Source organism: Aythya marila, assembly GCF_965140915.1.
Source record: "Aythya marila genome assembly, chromosome: Z".
In the NCBI taxonomy this organism is placed as follows: domain Eukaryota; kingdom Metazoa; phylum Chordata; class Aves; order Anseriformes; family Anatidae; genus Aythya; species Aythya marila.
The window spans coordinates 41875890-41900492 of NC_139080.1; the positions used below are offsets into that span (position 1 = coordinate 41875890).

General features: G+C 42.8%; 1 protein-coding gene across 2 annotated transcripts in view; it reads left to right on the forward strand.

Annotated features, from left to right (window-relative positions):
• Window positions 1-24603, forward strand: part of LOC309890207 (transducin-like enhancer protein 4) — a 97834-nt gene that overhangs the window by 54310 nt on the left and 18921 nt on the right. For both annotated transcript variants that reach the window (XM_082783880.1, XM_082783881.1), the window contains exon 8: window positions 316-332. In XM_082783880.1, coding sequence (XP_082640006.1) covers window positions 316-332 — 17 coding nt within the window. The remainder of the gene's footprint in view (window positions 1-315; window positions 333-24603) is intronic.

Sequence of the window (24603 nt, forward strand, 5' to 3'; positions counted from 1 at the left end):
TATTCACAAGTAATTTTCTAAAGCTAATTGCTTAAGTATTTATTACCTTGTAGTAGCCAGAAAGTGTGTTCAAAAGGTGGAGTTCTGGTTTTATAAATCTGGCTGTAGGGTATTAATAATTAACTGTACAGAAAAGTTAACATCTGTGCAATTTATTATTTAACAGATATCAAGATTCTTTCTTCTGAGAATGATAAATGTGTAATTTTATGTAAACTAACTAGTACTTTTCTCTTTCTCTCTCCTTCCCCCCCACCTGCTCATCCCTGCTGCTGCCTCCTCCCCTCCATGCGTGTGGGGCTGCTCTGCATGCAGACAGAGACTCCATTAAGGTAGGATTCCATTTTGCAGGTGGAAGGATAGGCTCAAAAGAGCTGCACAATGCATTTTTCTGACATGTGGTCTGGAGTGGTGGAAGAAGTCACTGAGTGAAACCAGGGTGTGACCTTCATTATCAGAGTCCTGAATAGGCTGTGTATCACACATTGCTGGTCCTAATGCAGCTAGGATTGCAGGTGATGTACCATCATCCAGTGAGACTGGTGATCAGATCTCTGCCCCTTAGCCAACTCTCAGTGTTGAGGCTGTTCTCACATATGGTAAAGAGGACTGTCCTGAGTCGCTGTGTAAACTTAGGAGATAGAAAGAATTAGCCAGTGGTTTTAAGTCTTCAGAGGCTGTAAAACTATAATTCTGATATATCCACATAATACCATTTGCATTGCAGTTATGGAGAGCTGTGTCACTTGCAGGAAAGAAGCAGGGTCCCACCTGCTGTGGTTTCGGGAGCTGTTGGCTGACTAGAGTGAAAGGATCTGCAGAAAGCAGCACTCACTCTAAGAATCCTATGTTTCTCTTCCAGAAGTCAGTTTTCACACTCTTAATGACTCTGTGGTATAGATACGTGCACCATCCTGTGAATGATAGTGTTTATAAACAGCCTTAATACATACCTTGCAGCTCATGTAATTTTGAGCATTCAGTGATGCATACTGCAGCAATTCAGCATTTATTCCTGGGTGCCCGTCTGTACTTGATAACCATCAAAGTCTCACAGAGGATGCTGGAGTTTTAATGCTGCAAATGGAAAGGTGCATCTTGGATCTGCCCTCTCCTGGATCAGCCTCCTCCCCTTGCTGCCACTGGCCATTTACCAACTCACAGCGGAAGCGGTTGTTGCTGGTTGCACAGTGACCTGCATAGCCCTGGGTAGCTGGATGCAGTTACAGAGTAGGGTTTGAACAGCTTGCACAATCTTTAGGAGTGTAAGATTTAGCGGTTTTAGGTGATGGTGAGTGTGAAATGGAAGAGACGCTTGTCTTACAAAGGGCAAGACATGTGTACCTGTCTTACTGAACACTTGCAAACAATTTGTCAAGTTTTCAGTGGTGCTTATTTAAGAACCGTGTGATTCATTCTCGGGGGTGGCCAAACAGCAGAAGAGGTGTTCACAGCACAAGTTTTAGGAGCATTTGATGATATTGCCAGGAACTGGCCAGTAGTGTGTCCTCAGGGCTGCATTTTGGAGCCAGCTCTCTTCAGTGTTTTTTAAACAATCTGGATGCAGAAGTCAAATGCATACTAAGCAAGTTTGCAGATGATACTAAATTAAAAGGAGCTGTGGACTCCCTCAAACATAAAGAGGCCTTGCAGAAAGATCTTGATAGACCAGAAGGAGGGGCAGGCGCTGAGCTCTGCTCTCTGGAGACAGAGACAGGACCCGAGGGAACGGCATGGAGCTGGGACAGGGGAGGGTCAGGCTGGGGGTTAGGGAAAGGGTCTGCACCCAGAGGGTGGTTGGGCACTGGAACAGGCTGCCCAGGGCAGTAGTCACAGCACCGAGCTGCTGGAGTTCAAGAAGCCTTTGGGTAATGCTCTCAGACACATGGTCTGGTTTTTGGGTGGTCCTGAGTGGAGCCAGGAGTTGGACTCAACGTAGGTCCCTTCAGCTCAGGATTCTGTTTTGCTCATGTGCCCTGGACAGAGTCAGAAGAAGCACAGTGCCAGGCATGGCCTTTGCCCCAACAGAGACCTGTCCCACCAGTGGGTGCTGTGTGAGGGGGCATGCCTTTGCTTCTCCAGCAGCTCCCAGTGGGGACGTGTCCCATGCCCTTCCCCACATATCTATTCTGCCATTGGCAACTTTGCTCTGTCCCAACAGAATGAAATTGAGCTGATTGTTGTCAGTTTTACTGTTACCCACGTAGTTCTGCATAACAACCAGGAGCTGACAGGAACTGTCAGTTTTTACTGTGAGCAGCAAAGGCACTGAAGCTGTCTATCCACCGACACAGGACAACAGTGCATTGGATTTCACTTTAGCTTCTTTGTCACGAGGGCTAGAAACTGGGATTATTGCTTTGTGCAGTGAAACCAGGCACAGATTAATGATGATTTCAGTAGAAAACCCCCTGTTCACTCTGAGCAAATAGTTTTAGCCGTTTTTCTTTTTTCTCCACATCCAAACAAACAAGTGCAAGTAGGGCAGATATCTAAATATATCTGAGAATATAAAAATGCTTGTTTTCTTTAGCAGGCTTGCATACTTGTATAGTTGAGACCACAAGCCTTTCACTCATGAAGGTGAATAAAGAGAACTGTTAGCATATAGGGTATGCCAATTACTGTTTTAAATAGATTTATTAGTCCTGTTTCTGTAATGTCTGGGGGATGTTGGGGTATTTATGCTGGTACGAGTATTGCGGATGTGTTTATACTGAAAAGACTGATTTTGTTTGGTTCATCTGAAATTACTTAGAATGATTCAAATGCACTGTTACTCATACAGCTTCTGACACTGAGAGGAGGGTGTCACTACTTTGTAGCAATTTATTTTGAAATGATAAGTAGATGTTTGTCTTGTACAGTGTTCAGGTTGTGAGTTGGCTTGTGTGTCAGCATTATGGGGCTTGCTGCCAGCCTTGCAAGGTGAAATAGTTTGCTAATTTCCTTAAATGTTTTCAGTGATGCCCAGAGTAGCAGTTAGTCGCTTGTTCTATTGATCTGTCCTCCCTTAAGTGGCTTCTGGTTAAGAGAGGCTTTTTATGATCGTCTGCTGTGTGACTTGAGATGTTTTTTGTCAGCCAGAACGTGCCAGTTGCCAGCAGCTGGAGTCTGTGTGCTTGTATGAAATAATTTATTCATGCAGGATAATGCTCCTTAACATTTAACAGGTAATGAACGTGACATAAATTTCCTTCTTGCTTTTAATTTTTCCCTTTCCTCTTCTAATGTGCAAACAGCCAGCTCTGGTACTCTAAATAATAAGTAATTTTTGGCCATCTGTCAAAAGGAAATTTCAATACAAATTTAAATTAATGGTGCCTGAAATTTTTTATAGCTCCTCTAAAAGCCTCTAATGTGCAGAAAATTCTGAATCTGCTGGTAGTAATTAGTGTAGCATGTAATGAGGATATGGGCAACGTTATACAGCCCCAGTGTAACGTTTTGATATGGTAGCAAAATTTTGATTTATACAAGGTTGTGCCTGGGTTTAATTGTGAGAGACACTTTAAAGTGTTTTCTTGCTGATACAGATTATTAAGCAGGGCAGATTTTAGAATAGCTCGTAAAGTGTAAATTTACGCTTTAGTGTATGATTCAGATAACGAAGGTATCCTGCCCATCGGTATAGAGGAGCTTGACTGAGGTGTCCCATTTCCCCTCGCCATTTCGTGCTACCACTTCCTGTGTCTTTGATTTGGCAGGCAGTTTTCTTCGTGAAACTTGTTTCCAGTTATGCTCACCATGACCCTCCCTGTAGTTCTGCCCATGGAAAATGCTATGCTGGAGCAGCTGGAAATGCTGCTCTCAGTTCCTCAGCACAGAGAGGAATGAGCAGCGTGTGGGTCAGGAAGAGAAGAGCTGGGCTGGTAACACCTTTTGCATGCAAGATTTTACGGGTTCTTTGGAGGTTGTGGCAGGCAAGTTGTTCATGTCACCGGTGAGCACTGAAGCCAAGATCAGAGGCTGCAGCCATGGAGTAAGGCAGGCTGGCATCAAAAGGCTGTTTCTTTTCAGACACAGTCCCATTTCTGTTTGTATCACTCTTCTAAACATGACACTTTCTGCCTGATAAGAGAGCCCGGCCTTGCATCCTTCCCAGCACCTCCCTGGAGCAAGCAGTTCAGTGCTGAAAACGAGTAGGGACCTTCCAGATAACATGAGATTGTCCAGGAGCTATTCCTAAATAATAGATCACCATCTGCACAGCAAGTTCGGTGGAGGAGGATGGCTTTGGGAACTCTCTGATTTTGTGTCAGATTCAGTCCTCCAAATCCTCTGCAAAGTTCGAAGTGAGGAAGAGCTCGAGATGCAGTAAACTGGGTCATGGGTCTGCTCTTCAAGGCAGAGGAGAGGGGAGGGAAGGGCAACAAGGGGCTGTGCTGACAGTGTAGTGGTGGCTTAAGGGGTCTGACAGAATAATACGTGTTTTGACACAAAGACAAACAAGCAGCTCCACAGTTAAAACATGTGGCTTTTCTGAGAAGACCTGATGTTTTCCCTTTTTAATGCAGTAAGCTTTTTTTTTTTTTTTTTTTTTTATACTGACTAGTAAATAAATAAAATATGATTCTGCAGTGCTGCAGTGTGCCCTTGCTTTCTATTTGCACCCTGCAAGGATTTTTCCACCTCTTATGAGGACTGCTGAGTCAGGAGACATGTCATTCTTCCTGGCCCTGCTCCTCACCCACTGTCTCTGGGACAAATTTGACAAAAGTTTCTCTGGTCCGTAACAAAGCCCCTTCTGTAAAAATTACCCTCTGAAGAAGCTTAAGGAAGCATTTTGTGTGTGATGGTGTCATCTAGCAGACAGTAATCAAGTGGTAGCAGTCTCTTTCCATGACGTTGGCTGATATACCCGGACTAAAGGAAGCTCCCAGCTGCTTGCCAAGCTTTTGGTCTGTCACAGCCAGTGATGTCCCTTACCAACATATTCAAGAATTTCAAAGTCTTTCAAATCACTGCCCTGTACATGGGACTAAACTTTTGCAACTTTTTTTGTTGTTAATCCATTTCTGTTCTTTATACCCATGTGATGTATCTTTCCTTATTCCTTTTTTTTTTCTTTTTCTTTTTTTCATTTGAATTGTAAATTATTTAGGGCCAGGCCATACCTGTAGTACGATATGCCAACATGGTGGAAACTGTTTATTTCTATGAGTTCATCTCAGTCACAATAAGTCAATAATTAAAAGCTGCTATCTTGTGGCTGGAATAAAATAGCCTATTTGAGATCCCTCTGGAAAAAAAAAAAAAAAAGGTTTACATGAAAGGATAATTTTAGTTTCTGAAATAACAAATCAAATGCAGATTGGAGATGCATTTCTGTCCAACATGTTAGTGAACTAGAAGTCTGTCAGTGCAAATTCAAGTGGGTTTAGCAGTAAGATTACTTTTTCCTTAATCTGTGAGAAGGCTAATAATTATACATGTGGCAAATACAGAGAAAGGGGACTCGTTGGTGTGAGTCTCGTGTTCCATTTACATTTCTGGTGGCAGGTGCTCCAGTGCTTGCTAAAACCTGAGCCTGTCTCAATTTAGCTTCTCTGTTAGCCGCTATTAAGTGTTTAGACCTCTGTTCACTTAGTATGTAAGTAAGAGTAAGCTGCTTACTCCTGCAGCTGTTATTTGATACTTGTAATGCTTCTGAAAAGAACAAGGTAGTTTAAAATAAAAAAGACCGACATATATGATCAGAATTCTGGATATTACTAAATGTAATCGCATTGCTTGGACTTTGTTCTTCCACTGGTGGAAGAACACCACAAACTGATGTGATGTGCTGCAGTAGACTTCATCTTAATTGTTCCTCCAGTGATATGAGTCTCCTGCCAAACACCATTGCATTCAGTTTGTATTTAACGAGCCAAAGAAACATAGTTATCTGTTACATGCCTAAAGAAAGTTAGAGAATTTATTTCCTGATCATTTCATTTTGCCACTTTAATACCACTCAGCTGAAAAGCTCTTCACAGGCTTGTAAAAATCAAAACATGTTTCGTATTCGTGTCGTGGCTTCTGCGTGAGCCTTTCTCTGTACGGAAACAAGGCGTTGCTTGTATTTTGCTTTCTGTAATGATGAAGTGGTAATTTTTGAGCTGAACACGTTTGAACTAAACTTTGCTCCACAAGAGTTGTGTTTTGATCTTCATGGGTGTTTTGAGGGTAGCATTATCAAAATATAATGAGTAACTTCTGTTGGCTTGCGATACAATAATTTGTTCAGTATTAATTGATATCTGCCTCTGGGCATGTAAGCTGTGCTGAATGTAACAGGTGCTCTAATTCCAGAAAATGTGTTGTAATTGTTTGTATGTGGAACAGATGAATAAATATCTGTAGGGCATAGCTGGTCCTCAGGTGGTGAACGTGAATGGATTAATGATGTGATTGGGTGAGACATGCTTGTTTGTTGCAGTCTCGTCCAGTAACTGTCTGCTGAAGCAGAACAAATATTAATTAGCAGGGTCCTGTTTGTTGTCTTGGTCTATCCTATGGAGTTGATTTTTTGGCATTGCCCTTTTTTTTTTTTTTCTCAATAACCTTTTCATAGTTAGACTTGTAGCATGTCATTCAAGTCTGTGGTTTTTAACAGATTTTAAAACACAAAACTGAACCTCAGGTATGTCTCTCTCTCTTTTTTTTTTTTTTTTAACTAAATTTTACATTCCTTTCTTTCATTCAGTGTCACATCATTTGCCTTTTTAATGAGGTCATCTGGGAATTTTAATTTAGTGAAGAGCATTCGTATGAAAGTAACAGCATGTACTCTACTATCAAAGAATTAATTGATTCTGCCATGTCTGATGTCTTCACTTCCTTTACCCAATGTTTTTTTTTTTTCTTCTTCTGTATATAAACTATGCTGGCCTCTTTGCTCGTGCCTGTTACGGCAGGGTGACTCTTACTCAGTGGTGTGCCCACATTTGGATGAGCTCCTGCAGCGCTTCTCACTATCAAACTTTATTTTGCCACTTGGTGATTTAGGGTAACTCAAATGTTCTCTCTCCAGATGCTCTCTTCACCCAGGAGGCAAACACTTACATGGGCTGTAATTTCTAACCTGAGCAGTCATGTCTAATTATTTCCATGGCAACAGACTGTGATGTTGATAATACAAGATTATGACTTCACATTGTAAAGTAGGAAGAGGAAGTTTGCTGGGGTGAGGAGGTGGGTGGAAAGGTCTTCTCCAGCGCAAAGTCTTTGACAGTGTAATAGCTAGGAGGAAAGAAGCAGAGGAAGGAGATGGATTTATTTATTGTCTTTTTTTGAAGTCCTCATTATAATGTAAGTGTGCAATTAAAATCATACCCCGAATGCTGGCATTCGTGTTTACACCAGTTTTCTCAGGGTGAACGTGTCTGGAATGAAGCACATGTTTGCAGGTTCGGATAAAGAGGTGTTAGCCTAAGGGATAGGAGAAGATACATAATATTCATCAACTTTTACTGAAGCGGGACACAAACTAGGTGGCTGCTTTATGTGCTTATGCCAGCACTGTGACAGGTTTTCTCTCTGCATTGAGCACTAATCGCCTATTTTAATTTTGAGTTGTAATTAAGACCAAGGTATTTGAGACATCCCTTATTTTAATGTGTATCAATGGATTCATTGGGCATTCTAATTATCTACTAGAGGGAGAAGAGGAAAAGAGATTACATTGTGGAGTCAGCAACATGGGCAAAACGCACTGCAACTTTCCATCCCCTGCCTGAAGTCGCCGAGTGCCAGTAGCAGGTTAATGCTGGTGTTACACAGCTCTTGCTGTCTCTTCCCCCGCGCTGGGAAAGAAGTAAATTCCCAGTCAGAGTGTTTTTGGTTTCTGAGGCTGATTTTAGAAGAAGCTGGAGGAAATGAGTGGTCTGACTGATTCCTAAGTTGTTATGAAAGATTGTCAAGTGCATCATGAATTGCAAAGTTTTAGATGTGTTTTTGAGCAATTACGCTGGCCAGCGGGAATCAGCCATTGAGGAAAATTTGCAGGAAAGTTACACTGGGCCTCCTGCCTCTCTCTGGTACACTTCTAATTGAGTCGAATAATTAATTAAATATCTAAAGCTCGATTAGCCTATTCTGCATGACGATTTGAAAAGTTTTGTGTTTTCTTGAGCGACATTTGGCCTTTTGAAGAACAAAAATTGGAAATGCTAATGTTTTTTCAGCCAACTAAGGGAAGAAAATAAAAATGTCTCCATAGCAACAAAGCTTCTTTCTAGATGGTTTCCTAAGATATGCCTGAACCAGAAGCAGATGTCTGATTTGAGAATCTTGCCTCCTTCAATGTAAACAAATAACTTCTAGGCAGGTGTTGGAAATAATATGGAAATCCTATTAAGGGGCCCTGGGTTCCTGTCACTCAGGAAGCCCTAGCCACAAAAGGGTTGGTTGTCTGAATAAAGGCGGCAGAGTAAATTCTCATTAGGCTTTAGCTTTTCCCAGGAAATGATTGTCTCTGCGTGCTCTTTCTCCCGCGAACCTGAATGTAAGCCGCTTCGGCCACTGATCCCCTCTGCCGCCCTCGCCTCCTCGCTCTGCTCTGCGGCTGGATTAGCGCCTCGTGCGCGCTGCTGCTGCTGCTGATGCCGGTGCTGCGAGAGTCGTGACAGTCGCGATCGCGGCCCCGTCGCCGGCCGGAGCGAGGGGAGGACGGGGAAGGGGCGGGGAGGCGGCGGAGCAGCGGCTCCTTTCGGGCGGGTTTGCGATCCAAAAACGAGACGGCGAGGTTTCCCTCAATGTGTCCGGGAAACTGGTGCGCTCCCCTCCTTTTTTTTTTCCTTCTTTTTTTTTTTTCCTTTCTTCTTTTCCCCTCCGTACCGCTGCCGAAGCGGCTGCTGTCATGCTGGTGCGGCCCGCGGGACGGCTCCCGGCCGGGGTGGGCACCGGGGACGGGCTTTATGCGGGATGGGGCTTTGCAGCCTAGGGCTTTTGCAGGCTGGAGCTTTGCAGGCTGCAAGCGGGGATCGCTCCCTGCCCTTCCTCCCTCCCTCCCCGTCCCTTCCCCGTCTCCGCGTCCCGGGGCGCACTTGATGAAGCCAATGAGGTGCCCGCCGGTGGTCTCCCGTCGCCCTGGTAACAGACCGCGGGGCACCCTGTGTGTGAAACGTATGCACATCTGTGAAGTAACCTTTTTTTTTTTTTTTTTTTTTTTTAAGCTTGTTCCTCCTTCAGCGCCGGGGGACCCGGGGCCGCCCCGCTCCGTCCCCGCGGTGCCGTCGGGGCGCTGTTGGCTCGCTTCTGGCCCCGCCGTCCCCTGGCTTCGCTGGGAAAACACCAGACCCGAGCGGGGGGAGGCTGGAAACAAGCTCAGCGCTGGCAGGGGGCGGCATGGACTTAATGAAGTGCTGGGAGCCAAACGCTGCCCCAGCCGGCTGATGTGCTCGGGTCGCCCCGCTCTCCGAGCTGCGGGCATTCAGCAATGAGCGCCCAGGCTCGCTGTGTTTGCACCCCGTGCCCCGGCCTCTCGAGGGACAGCTGGGGGAGTTTCCCCATCGCCTGGGGCGGGGAAGGGAAGGGTTTGGGCACGCCGCCTTCCTCCCCTGATTCTGGGGGGGGGGGGGCGGGGCGGAAGGGCTCTGCGCTCGTCCTCCGCGGGTCCGAGTGGGTGTCGGCACGGGTTTTGGCGAGCCCGGCGGGATCCCGAGCCCTTCGCTCGTTTTGTTTCAGTAACGAGCGGCCAGGCGATGCGGAGGTCACTGCTGGAGTTTGAAAGCCAGCGCTGACCTCAATAAACGCAGCCTCCCCTTGCGATGCTGCAGCGCCGGGCGTTAGGAAAGCACCGTAATTGGCTTGAAGTAATTATAATTGCGCCTTCGCTTGCCTTGTTTCTCCCTGATGTTTGCTGAATTTCTTTTTGTTGATGCCACAGGTCTGTCGCACCTCAGTTTCAGGGCTGCTTTTAAAAACACCAAACTGCAATTTATTGTGGCCCTGCAGGAAACAAATGTTATGTTTTTCCTCCCCTGCTTGGAGAAGGAGTTCCTTTCAATTCTTTCACCTGCAAATATTTTGTGGTGAGCTTTGCTGTCCCATAGTGGGGGGGGGAAAAAAAAAAAAAAAAAAGTGAGAGGAATTCTGAAAAACGTCTGAATAATGTGAAAATAAGCCTTTTAAAATCAATTACCAGTAAACCTTGTGGGGAGAGAGAAACCTTTTTTCTGCCATTCCCTTGAAGTAAGGTGTCTTTCCAAGTGCCCTGTCACTATGCATAATTGGTGTTAGAGTAGGAAAGGCACCCTGCTTTCAGCATAAAGACAGCCTGTCCAGGGTCAGTTTGGTGCCTTTGTAAAAAGCACTGTATGCTCACCACCTAGGCAGCCTGAAAGCTTTATATCACACCGCGGGGTATTTGAACGCAATTAAGCACTTAGCAGACCTTCTGTGGAACTCTTGTGTGCTTCACGAAAGTTTTCTGGTAGCTGTGTTGTCTCCAGCCATGGCACAGGCTGGAATTGCCGTTTTGGGTCCCTTCTTCCTGCTCCGTAGGATAGGAAGGGGGGGAAATTTGGTGTAATGTTGTCTCTCCCTCTCTCTCTCCCCAGTTCTCTTTAGAGTATCTAGCACCAAACAGTGCAGTCTTTTCTCCAGTTCGTGCAAGCTGAAACTTGTTTGATGCCAAGTGTTTTTTGTGCTGTAGTACCTCTCCTTTGTGCCTTTGGTCCTCATGGTCCCTAAACAATTTTACAAATATTGCTAATCAACTGAACCAATGAAGGTGCTGCTGTTAGGACTACTGATAAACAAACCTAGTGTTGCAAATAGTGCTAGTTTGATTTGTAGTAGTAAATGTAACTGAAGTTGCCCACCAAGTGGAGTAGGGCTGGAATGCCTACAAACAGCTGCGGCGATCACAAAGTGACATAGCCGCATCTACGTACTAGATGAGTGTTTCATAATTGTTTTGGACAGGAATGGGATGAAATTTTTTTTTTACTGAAAAAGGTTTTTATGTTGACAACACAGAACTCCAGAGATTGTTACAGTGCAATCACTCTAAAACTGTTTTACAAACAAAATATGTTACAGATTTTAATTATAAAAACAAAAATATGTGCTTTAATTTGACATACAGACAGAATTTCTCTTGCTGTTTTGCTAAGTCTTAAAACTGCCAGGGATTCTCTTTGGAATACTAGATATTCAGCATGCACGACTGCTACTGTGGATGTCAAAAATAAAATATTTATAAATGTATTTGATAGTGTGTTCTGGCTCAAAATATGTATCCGTCCAACACTACACTGTGATGTATATGTAAACTGGTCGTAGATGAAGCAGTTGCTCTTATCTAGGCTTAGTGGTGCCAAACATAAGATTAAATCAAAATAAGCACCAATACTTGTTAACTAACATTTTCTTGAAGTTTAAAAACAGTATGTTAACGCAGTTATGTGGTTATGGCCAAAGCCAACATAACCAAGGAAATGCATGTTCTGAAGGTGGCTGTTCCCTGCACTGAAGAGACAACTGAGGGAAAAAATGAAATACCACTTAAACATTCTGCCTTGTAACACTGGTTTATGCTGCTCTTTGAAAGTGTAAATATGAACCCTCGTGAAACCTCTGGAGAAAAGCACGTGAACATTTGCCTGATAACTGAGGAGAAAGAAACACTGAGGTGGGTGATTAGGAAGAGATCAAATGAGCAGTGGAGAGAGAGATGTGGGAATAAACGCACGTTGCCTGTGTCCACCTTACTAATGGCTGTGCTTATTTTTATTCACGTATTACATATTCTCTGGAGAGGGCTCTTTTACAATTTACACTTGAAAAAAGAGGAAGAAAAATTGTAGGCAGCAGCCTTGATTATGCCGTATTAAGATCAGGCAACTAATAGACTGATGTGTACCTAACACTTGTATTTTAAAAACTTGTTTGCTTTCTATACAGTAACACCAGAAACAACGCATAGGAAGTCATTAATCCTCTGAACACTATGCTTTTCAGGATCATAGGTTGCCATTGTCCTCTGCTGTGTCAGAATTTGCTTAATGTTTCCTTTTCTCCTGTCGGACATCTGGTAGTTCCTGGGAAATATTTGAAGAGCCATCATTTAGTAGTTTACGGGGAAAGCCTTGAATAATTCAGACAACAAATGATTAGGCAAGCACTTGTCTACCTAACTGAATTATTCTGCATGTTTGCTGAAGCAGTAAAGCAGGAGAACAGCATTTCCTTCTCTGGAGGGTTTACAGTGGTAGTATTGACCCACCTAGTTATTGGGTTTCAGCCTTTTGTTGACACTGTTGTAAATGAAAGCAGCCTGGACAGGCACTGAGCAGCTGGGCTGGATAATTGTGAAGGATTCATGCTTGTTGCTGTTACCCCCAGTGTTTGTAGTGGGTTGTTTGCTTTGACTTTTGTTGAACTGTTGACAAAAGCATTAGATACAAATGGGAACAAATAAAGTGTTGAGATGCCAGGAGGGCTTGGCAGTAATGGTGGTTTTCATTCTGACTTAAATGGGGAATGTCGACACTTATCAGGATGGGAAATGGAAGGTGTGTTCAGTGTTTGTGTGCTCCCCCCTCCCCTTCTGCTTCCTTTACTCCCTGCTAAATATGTTTTGGCAAACACAGGTGAATAAAAACAGAGCAGAGGCAATTTCACCATCGCCTTAACTCTTTGGCACCACATTTCTGAAGCTCTTTCTGACTGCGGATGTCTTGCTGGGCAAATCCAGTTCCTGGCATGAAAGGATTAAGTATAAAAAGGGATGGGGAAAAAAAAAAAAGGAAAGAAAAGGAGGGGGAGGTAGAAGGGGTAGAGTTGGGAAAAGAGGGGATTAAATAGAGCAGTATACACTGAAGTAGTATAGCCAGCAAAATTGAAGTCATTTACTGGAACGCTTTTAATTTGGTTTAAACAAAATACTCTTTTGTATATTCAAATGGGGAGTAGCTCAGCTGTTGTGAAGCCAGAAAATTAATGGTATTTTTAGTGAAATAGCAAAAGCATGTCAACAACATAGCTGAGGATGATAATGTTGGCATTTTATTCATGAGGAATTATCAATGCAGGTTACTGGACAACATAGTGTGACTGGAATGATTGAGCACAGGGGGGAAGCGGCTGTCCTTCTGTAAGATGATTTCATTTTGCATTTAGTCTTTCAGGAAGAGAGGAAGGAGAGCGAAAGGAAGCGTTTAAAAATACGTGTCTAAGAGGCCTATCCTTGTGGTTTCTGGCTCCCAGAGTCTAACCTTTTTACCTCTGTCTGACTCACGGTTTTGCCACTTCTTTTTTTGTCAGCTGTCCTTTCTTTTCAAGTCTTTCATGACGGATGGCAGAAAATAGAGGGAGAAGAATAGAGTTACTTTAGGATATCTTTGCTGAAAAGGCCGTTTCGGCCCTGGAAGAGGTGCAAGTTCATTCTAGCTGTCTCTGGCTCTGAGCTTTGTGCCTGCGCATTGTTTGCATGGGACCCTTAATGCATTTAATGCATTGTGAAATATGCTTACCGTGGCTGGTCATGGAGGAAGTTAATGTATGATCTGGAAGGTCTTACCACTTAGCAGGAGAGATGCTTCATATTTGTTATTGCAGCTACAGTTTTCTTGTAACAATCAACCTCTGAGTATTGTGCAGGTCAACTGGAAAGTGGCAAATAGAGTTCACAGGGGTGAAGATGCCACTATGATGAGAGCAGAAAATGCAGTTTTTTACAGCTGTCTGAAGGCACACAAAGGTCTTCCTTGCTTCTGCTGCAGTGTGCGTGCCCAGTGGTATTTGAGGCACCCTGATGGTTTGGAGCACCAAAGTTGTCATATGCAGGTATTTTTTGTTGCCTGCCTTCGTGCAGCTTCAAGTTGTCCTAAAACCAAATGCCGTAGTAGCAAGGTAATCGTGGCATTTATGGACCCACTTTGAGCAATCATCCATGAGTGTTTTCTTTATTCCCCTTTGTTATGGTTGCCATATTGTTCCAAGCCTCTTCACAGCAACAAAAGGAGGGAAGCACAAAAAGAGATAAGGAAGAAATTGCCTTTTACTGCTGCCATTGCTGAGTGTTTTTTTTTTTTTTTTTTTTTTTGTAACTTGCAGTGTGTTTGTTGTGCCAAACCAGAGCCCTGTGGACGTCAGCAAGGAGTGTTTTGCCCAGATGTTAAATACTGTGGGATCAGGGCCTGAATTTGTTATTAATCCTACAAATATTAAAAGAAAGTGAAGAAATATCAAGCTATTTCCAGCAGGCATGTACTGGGAGTGGTGTTACTGTAAATATCAGCTTGTGCATGATGAATCCCCAATTCTTTTTGTCTCTCTCTTTAGGGAATACCCTTAAGAATTCACAGGGGGCTAAAGAAATTCTCATAGCAAATTTCAACCCTGAATGAAGGAAAAGTGAGAAATCTCTGAAAAATAGAGACTTAAAGCCCAATCAAAACAAATATATCCCATAATCATCTCTGCACAGCATTTGGGAAATCCAGTTTTGAGTCATCTAAATTATGCGAGAATTCAGAAGAAATAACTCATGAATGTTCTACAGCATTGCCTGGGTGCTTTTTAATCAAGCTTGGATAGTTTTCTGATTTCATGTGAAATGCACTTTCCCCTGTACTTGGTTACAGAGAGTTAGCTCTTTGGGCTAATCTGCTTTGCTCACGGACCTGTAAGAATGGCCCCAAGCTGTGCTTTACCAGGAGAAAGCACAAGTTTTGGGAAGCCAAGACCTGGAAGCAGGAAAGTGCTTCTGGAAAGAATTTGCATGGGAGTAACAATAGTTGTGAATGATTACAGCAGCAAGACGAAGGGAGATGAGTGGTGTACTACATAGGTTGAGAATGGATTTGGACTCACCCAAATTACAAAGTGATTACGCGTTACAGTGCAAGATTTTTTTCATAGACTGGCATCAGACGGTAAGAAAGCAGAGTGCCAGCATCCAGATAGAAATAAGAGCAGAGTTGGGAGAGGACATTAAAAATAGAGCATAGGAAAGTGTAAAATAATGAGACAGAATAAGAATAACAGAGAGATGACGCCCTAAATCAGTGATGCACAAGCCTTCAGCACAGAAGGTCTTTATTGGCAAGTTGCCATAAGCCAGTGGGCTGCACCTATTTTGCATATAATTTACATTGGATTTTAATCAGATAAGCACACACCCTGTTTGTTTGTTTTTTATATTGATGGAGTGCTGTAATTGCAAACACTGTGTAGCAGAAAGCAGGATATGGCTGCATACTTAGTAGGCTATAGTAAAACAAGTGATGATGGGAAGACTGGCTCTGCGAAATCAGAGAGGTTCATCTGACATCTGGCTGTCTTTGAGATGGCCTTACGCATTTTGAAGTACGGATCTGAGTTTATTAGGCAGCTGCAGGTTTGGCTTTGTTCACATTTCAAATGCATAAGTTTAATTTGAGAAAAATCATTTCAAAGACAAGCCTGTAGATAGCAGATTTCCTGTTTAATTCTATTACCCATGGGTAATTCAGAAAACAAACAAACTACAACAACAACAACAAACAAAATCATCAACAATAATAATAATAAAAAAACAATCTCTGAAATGTTGTTCTTTGGTACTTAGTTACTTCGCAGATGTAGCGGTTTTAGCCTCTCTGAGTTCTGCTGATGGCAGACTTATAAACAATGCAGAAGTGTTTCCTCTTTTACATTTCATATGTTTGTGTGATATGGATTTATGCAAATTAAGACAAGGCTAAAATTACTATTTGTAGACATATTAGTTACTGGAGTATAGCCACTCTGTTACAGTATTTGGATTTCTGTGATTGTATTTTTGCTGATTCAAGGAATATTTTTTTCTTCTCCACCCTTATTTGTCCATTTCAGTCTCAGGTACTTAATGGATCCATCCCCATAATACTGAAGTACCTCCAAATCTTCAACACATTAATCCTCTCACCAACCCTATAAAGAAAAGAAAGGCTCTCTAGGCTTCTGAAATTATCCCTATCTTATAGATAATGAACTGAGACATGAAGAGGCTTAATTGACTTCACACAATCAGATAAAAGAGCAGACTACTGAACCTACATTTCCCAAATATAAACACGATTTTTGATCCTTCCTCCCTTTCAATCTCTCAGTGCATTTGAGTCCTATTCAGGGCAAATGTATAGATGATGCTTTCTAATGGTAGCTCTTGTGGGTTAAGTTTGCCAGCTCAGTCCTTCAGGGCTAATACCTGTTTCAGCCGAGTACTTAGTCTCCGTACATTTTTTCAGAGGAGAAGCTTTAGCTGAACTCTCATCCTTCCTCAGGGTTTGATCACATTGCTGTTTTTGTGTGGAGCAGATCCGTCTGTAGTGCTGGGGGCTGTAGATGTGGCAGAATCAGGGGAACCCCCTTGCACTGCTGGGAGAGCCACAGCACGGGGAGCACGCCTGCCACGTCCCCCTCACCTCACCCACCCACTCAGCAGTCGATCACCATGCCATGCAGCATGCCACTGAGACCCGCGGCTAACGTGGGGTGCTGAGGGGCTCCTAGGCACTCCCCCGTGTCCTCTGGCATGTATGCAGAGGGAGCAGCCCCACAGGTGGGTATGGGAATGTGATTTTTGGCGGTAGTGAAAGCGCTCTGTGGGGAGATGGTGTAGGCAGAGAAGAAGGATTTCCATCTGCGGGCTGGAGCTCTGGATACAATTACGCCTGCTGTGAAAGAGCTTGTTACACTTTCTCACTGTAAGGGCTCCATCTGGTGCTCTAGGTGTCTTTAAATGGAAATTTACATTTACTGTCAAAACTAAAGTCTGCGTGCAACGCACAGTCTGACGATCTCACTGGCCACAACAATGCTAAAAGCCCTTCCCTAACTTCCACCCAGTAATGTGGAAATCGAGGGGAATGGACTCAGCGCTTTCAGCATCTGTCCCCTAATTACAGGAAGCACTAATGAAAATTCAAGATTTTCTCTAACCTAGGGGAGGATGTAGCTGTGTCTAGGAATAAGCAAGGTGGTGTTTCAAGGAAGCAGAGTACACTCTTGATCAGGCAGCCCAGATGTCGGTCAGTAACAGCAGTGTGACTTACAATTCAGCTTCTTAAATTCTAGTGAGAGACTTGCTGGCAGTTCTCTGTGCACACGGTGAAAAGACCCCACTCACTCATCAGGACAAGCGTGCCCTACATTGATGTCAAATTTGAATCTGATGTGTGCAGAGATCATCATAATAATAGTCAAGTCTTGCACTGGGAGACAGGTTGCTAGTAATGCTGACTTCTGCCTCAAAAAGTCACGGTCTTGGCAGCTACTAAGGAGAACAAATGCACTGACAAACTGCTGCAATCTGGGATCTAATAACACTTCCCAACTGAGAAACCCATTTTGCAAATTAGAGGCAGGCATCCTAATACACCTCCCCAACCCTTTTTCTTGCCTTCTCACCATCTAGCTGCTTGGAGTCTCATCTGGATCCGTCTTAATAGCTAAAACAGTCCCTGACTGTGCATAAAATCAAGCCACTTGCTTGGGTGTCCAGTAACATGTAGGTGTAAGCTTTTTACCTACTCCACAGCAAACTGAAAAAGGTTTATCTCTGCTGTTGCATTAGGAGAGTGAATGGTGGGTAGAGGAAATTTCCTGTATTGAAGGTAGCTTGAGGAAGCTTTCTCTTAACACTGACTCGTTGTTTTATAGCATTGCTTGGGCCTTTGATCTCCATGTTCTTAATTGGCTCACAGGGTGGTTATTTACAGTCAACAAGGAAAGTACCTTGAACTTGTCATTTTAATAAACTTGTTACTAGCCAGCTTTTCTATAAGCATCCCAAATGGAAATAAACTCTTTTTGTTTTCTAAATAAATTTTAAAAATGGTTTCCTAGACAACCTTGATGAAATGACAACTTCTTTGCAGATCTAAAGCCACACCATAGGTATTGTCTCCATCCCTGCTGGGTAATTTGTACACTGCAATACTTTGTTTGGAAACATGCCTGTTGTTCTTTAAAATGTACTTAATGCTAGATTAGAGAACACAAGATTCCCGCCCCCCCCCCCCCCCCCGTATTTCTACCAGCTCATTTCTAAACCATTTAAAATAAAGAGCTTGAGCATGTATGGTATTTAAAAAACCTTTCACATGATGTTTTTAAAACAGATCAATTTCAGCATTAAAATGTTAGGAATTCAGCCAAGGAAAATTCAACTCAGGATTGTATAGCTATAATGGTAATGTATTATACACATCTTCCTTGAAAATGATTGTAACAGTAGAGTTGAACCTAGTGAATTACATAATTTAAGGAGTGTTTGCCAGGATGCTGTTCTAGGGGGATTACTGTAGCCTTCCCTTAACAAAAGCAAAGGGGAAGATGGATCTTACTATGAAGAACTTAAATGAGAGAGAACAGTCTTTACAAATTATCTGAGATAACTCATTTGAATTGAACAGAAGGTCATATGTGTGCATGCCAGTTATCACACTTAACTACTTGGCAGAGTGTGTAGGGAGTACAAGAGGGAGATTTTTGCTTTTCCTCTCCTATAACCTGAATTAAAAATGTATTGGCTGCTCATTGCTGACATCAAAACATTTCCAGCTAGCCTGAAGTTAGTATTTGATTGTGCTTTTAACGTTTTAAAAAATTAACAGCATGACCTGTCTAATATAAATAATGAAAAGACCAGAAAAATAAAAGCTACTGCTGCTTCTCTTGGCAAAGCTCTAGGATGTTCAGGAGCTGTAATGCATCTAAAAATCTGGCAGAAGGACTGTGTGTTTTATTTTCTCAGTCTTCAAAGTAGGTGTTGTACATGTAATGTGCTATTATATACTGATGTAACTGCTTTAAGGCTGACTGCAGGATCTGTGTTCCTACCACTCTTCTATCCGTTCCACTTACCATAATCCTTGATTTGAAAAATAAGTTTGGGCACAATTATTTTTGCAACCAGCTGAGGTCCTGAGTCAGGGTAGCACACAGTAGGCATCCAAAGTTCAGCACATATGTACATTCTTCTGATTTCTTTATCTGCCTTGTGACTTCTCTGAGATCAAAGTGTGTGCCTCAAATCTGGCAACTGCTTGAGTGTTTTCCTGAATAGGAAATAGGATAATTTCCTGAACAAGGGTCTTGGGAACACAAGTAGGTGAGTGTAAATGAAGTGAGGCAAAGATACTGGTCTTGGATGTTATGTGGGCAGGGAGGTGAATGGTAGTGCTCAAAGATTTCTTTCTGGAAAATATTTTTTTAGATGTTTGAGAAAATGCTTTTCTTCAGAATCACCATGAACTGCAATTTTCCAATACTTCGTAGCACCCAAACATGTTTTATTTACCTGCACTGGTTGGATAATGAATTCTGTTTTCATGGAGGAGTAGCAGTGGCTCTGGTTTCCTCAGTCATGGAGGAGACTAGAAAAGGCTGAAGTATATTTGGTCTTCAAAAGCAACATAAGATCTGACACAGGAAGAGATGAGTGAGCAAATTGCCAGTCTCTGATTTAATATCCGAGATAAACATGAATGCTTTGCTGCTGATTGAAGCAATGTGGAAGTAAACATAATGTTTCTATTGAAATATAGGGTGCTTTTTATAATCTTGGTATCCTCCATAACTTCCTATCAAATCAGGAAAAAATAGGATTAAAAATAAGGGGAAGAGATGGATCAAGTTAGGAAGTGTGGAAAAAGATCGTTAGTATTTGAAGCCTTCGAAGTATTCAGTAAAAACAATCATTTGCATTGTTTTCTTGTCATCTCCTAGGTCATCTCTGCAGCAAAGCAACTTTTGAGACAGGCAGAAAGAAAAAAAAAAAAAAAAGAACATGTTTTCCTCTGAAGAATTTATATGTATGGATACATTGGAAAGGAACAGAAATGTGAAAATGCAAATTGATGCTTTTGCCATGGATATAACCTGTGTTAGATGTAACCAAAAGTAAAAATGTGGGGCACTGGGGCAAAGTATCTGATCTGAATGTCTGCTGAAAGCAGCTAAATGGAATGTCCCACGAGACTGCCTTCAGACATGATCTCTGTGGTTTTACAGCAACAAAAAAGGCTAATTAGTGCCAGGTTATATCCTTCCGGTCAAAGTGAAGAATTAGATAGGGGACGTAAATCCCTGGAGAAAGTTGTTAGGACCTGTCACGTGAAAAGTGAATCCACTTAGCTATCCCCAGAGAAGGTAAACCTTAAAATCTGGTTGTTATTACTTTAACATGGAAAATTTGGGGGGTGTATGTGTGTGTATTTTTACCTCCTGACCTCTGTTGCTAGTACTGACGATATTTTTTATAACCCCCGTGGCTTGAGCCACTGCGGGGAAGTGTTCGTGTTCCCCTTGGCTCAGTGCCGTACAGTCCATTTTAATTACTGTGCAAAGTGAAAGGATAACAGTTTTACTTTTGTACTCAGCCTGAGAAAAGGGCCAGCTGTTCTTCAGAGGGATTTCTTGATTCTTATAGATATTTTTTTAACGAAGTATAAAGCATACTGACATAGGCCTTTAATGGATACCATAAAACATTCCGTCTTTAGTGTTTTCTTACTGTTCTAAAACTAACCAAATTACCATGTGTGCTCTGTTTAGATTCAGCTGCTATGGAAATGTAATTAGTGTTAATATTCTAGAGATATGTTGGATGTTGGGAATTTTCTGTGTGCATCCGTCACCGGCTTTTGAAGAATGCTCACAGAGCGCCGCTGCTTTTCCTCGCATTGTGGCATGCTGCTGAATCAAAGCCTGTAATGCAGGCTGGTGGTTATCTGTCTCTCTCTGTTTCATGGTGGTGAGCCCACAATTAAATTGCTGCATTGAATGCTCTGGCTGGTTGAGCTTTTTCTCTTATCCTGTGATTGCGTGCTCTCCCTTGCTTGTTCTCTCTAGTTAACTCCCAACACTCTCCTCTCTCTTTCTGCCTCTATTTTGCTAGAGCTGCTCAAACTGTTTCAGGTCTCTGGTGAAGGAAATAGCATGAGAGATCAGTAATTGGAACCCCAAATAAATATTTGAGGAGAGCAGAGCTGTAGTTCTGTGTTTCCTTGGCACAGCTCTGTTCCTCAGATTTCCAGAGATGATTGTATTTACCCTCAGTCATTCTGAATCTCTGTAACTCACTGGTCTTTGACCCCTCTGTTTCAGTGTCTCTGATTTTGGTTAAAATAACGTTTAGGATTCTGTACGCTGTGATGACTGATATGCAGGCTTGTCCCAGATTTTGGCATTTATTTTCCAATATGCCAGCAGCAGAATTTTCTCTGTCAGGTAGCATTTCTGCACTTGCACACCTTGTTTTTTCAGGAGTATTTATCTGTTCTGGCATCATTAAGGACAAAATTCCTTTGCATCTTGCATATGCCCTGGGGCTCTCACCCTCTGTATTCCCTGTACCAGTTGTAATTTATATGTTAACACCTTCTGGTAAATCTTTTCATTCTGTCCAAATCACCTGCTCTTCCGTGTGCTGAAGCCCATGGACTTGGTTTGGGATCTGTTCAAAAGGGAGGAGACTGAACTGAGGGACAGCAAGTGGGAAATGGATCAGGTGAATTGCTTTGCGGATTAAAGGGGAGAATGTTTGACAATGCCTGGGTTGTGTTACCATCAATTAAATTCAATATTTACGAGTTGGCAGATGTGGACAAGAGTGGGCTTGATGGTAAATGTAATCTGTGAACTTTGAAGCTTCTGTAAACCTATCAGAAGTGTTTAACTCCTTTTCCTGCCCCGTCTGTTTCTTTTTCTTTTGTTCCCTGCTGAAACCAGGTCCTTTGTTCAAACCATCTTGCTTACCAAAGGATGCTTGTTATTCTTGCCACACTCCTTGATTTCACTACCTTCATGTGCTTGTGCTAAGATACACTTTAACCTAAACCTGTCTTTCCTTTTTGCCTCACAGCTATGCTCCTCTACTACTTCACTGCTTGTACTTAAGCCGCATTGGTTCTTCTCTCCATCCTTTGACCCTCACAGTGTCAGAAGTGATTAGGCCTTATGTGTGTTATGTCCCTCAGCCAGTGATTACTGGAGAAGCTGTATTTTAAAGGATTTATTGCAAAAATCCATCTGTGAAAGGCTAGCCAGCAGCCCTCACCATTGCTTTAAACACCTCCTTTTCCTGCCACCACTGTGTGCCTGTACACCAGGAGGGACCGGAGAAACAGCAGCACACGCTGACAGGATTACATGTCAAAATTGCTGGGTATCTCCAATTTCTCCTGTGTGGCCGGCTCAGTTCATAGCAAATTGATAAGTGTATGTTAAAATACATGACTAGAATTAACATCCATGCTGTAGTGGTTTATTGTTCGTTTTATCACCCATTTTGTAACACCTAGACTTTGGTGCTTTTGATTAGGTTAGATTAGAAATCACAGTGGTACCAGCAGGGCAGGCAGATCACCCATGTAAACAGTTGCATGGTTATGTTTAAAGAAATTACAAGCTCATATGCATAATGGATATACATATCTATATTTTTATTCATGTAAAACTTCTGAGAACACTTGTCTTTCGAAGATGAACTGCTGAGCCCACACGTTCCTTTTACTGTGGGCTTTTTTTTACGGCCATTTTGTTGCTCTTACAGCAGCACTGCACATCTAGACTTTGATGTTTTTTTATGACACCCTTATCCACTAATTAACTTCATTAATTTTGCAATTAGTGAAGTTAATTAGTGGGTAAAAATGCTATATAAAACTTCAAAGTTTGCATCTTAATCATAGTTTGTATTAAAAATAATTATCACACCCTTGATTACTAAGCTCAATTCAGTTAGCTCAAGCAGGGTCATGTGATATTAAAAACAGCTTTGTTCTGTGTCTTTCTTAGCTAGTTAGTAGCATTTTTCACTAAAGATTACTGAGACTGTGGTATCTGAAAACGCAGATACAGGGAAAAGGCAGTGAGTGAGACAAAAAACACAGCTTGATATTGATGTGGCAGACTAGGTTTTGGGTTTCAGTTTGGGTAACTAGAGAAATACATCGGAAACAGCAGGAAATATTTAAAATGTTTGTTGTGACTGGTGATATATGTGGGGAACAATACTTGGGTCTCTCCTCATTTGATGAGCCTATTCTGGGCTGTATCAGTGTGATCACAATGTAACGTGTATACATAATGGGATAAGGAAAAGCCAGTTGCCTAAATGAGGACAGCAAAGAGAGGATGTTGTTAAAATAATGCAAATAGCAGAAATTCAGTGAAGCTGGCATGGATACTGGGATGTAGTAATAGTGATAATAAGAGCAAAAAGCTGTAGTAGCAGTGGAGGTGTGGGTGACCTTAGGAACATAGCCCCTGTACAAACAACACCATACGGTACCTACAGAGCAGCCCACGGTATTTCACACCATCTCCCTCAATTTAATGGAAGTAATGTACATGTGCGTACAGAAGTATGTAAATGAATGCATTTTTTTTAAACAGATGGGTGTTCCCTTATAGCTGGAGCCATGAAGAACGTTTGATATGTGGGAGCTTAGTTGCAGTTTTTCTCCATGGGTGTGTGACATGGCCCTGGCAGCCTGCTCCAGACGGTTTTCATTACCTGCCTCTAAAAAGAGGAGTGGAGGTGAAGGCTGGGCGACTTGCTTCACCATTTCACGGAAGAGGCAAGAGGGCTCCTTGAAGCTGTTTGCCTCTTCCACACACGCATCTCCGGAGCTCAGTGGGGCGGCGTGTGATTTGTGCAGGCCTTTGTAGGAAACGTGGTAGCCAGTGGGGTTTTCTTCCACGACCTGAGGGATGGCAGCATGGTGACAATTCCTGCCTGGGCTTGGGCTGGTGCAGGCCATATCCTAAAGAGAAAGTGTCATCGCTCTGTGTCTGGTGACTGGTGCCAAGGTTCTGTGTGTGGTTCCTGGTTCCATGTCTCAAGGGAGACAAAATGGAGGAGGTACAGGGAAAGGCAGCTGAAACAACCAGCAGGATGGAGCAGCCTGTCTGATAAGGGAAGGCTGGGAAGGCAGAACCTCTTCAGTCTGGGGAGAAGACGGCTGAGTGATGATGTGTAAAACCACAAGATAGCAGGTAATGCCAGGCTGTGTTCACCAACAACTGCAGCCCTAGATCTAGGGGACATGAGAAAATGAGTGGGAAGATTGAATCTGAAACAGAAAAAAAGAAAGCCCTTTTCACACAGATTATCTGAAGCCTGCTGTTATGAGAGGCAGCAGAGGCAGGATGGTCACCAGCAGTTTCAGAGGGTCGGGTGAGACAAACCCAGATAGGAGGTCTGCTGGTGGTTTGTGAAGGGGGTAGGAGGTCTCAGGTGGCTTCTGTGCAGCAGCCCAGGGTGCTGGGGAGGCTGGAGGGACGGAGCAGCAGCGAGTGCCTGCCCAGGCCTGGAGCAGTGCCTGCAGGTGGTCTGTGGCGGTTGTATGCCCACATACAAAATTGGTGCCAACCATCCAACCAAGCATCATTACTGTCCGGTCGTCCCTGGACTGTGATGCATGCTGTATCCATTTTTATAGTTTCTTTTATACTTTCAACAGACTTTATAACAGCAATAATGTCATTCAGATAATTATACTGTAATTGACCTTAGCATTGAGCATCCTTGGCTTTTACTGCAGTTTGCTTAATACTTCAGGATGGTCAATTATCTCATAATTCCCACTTTGTTGGGAATTATTGTTTTAATTATTACACTCCAAATACATCATTTTG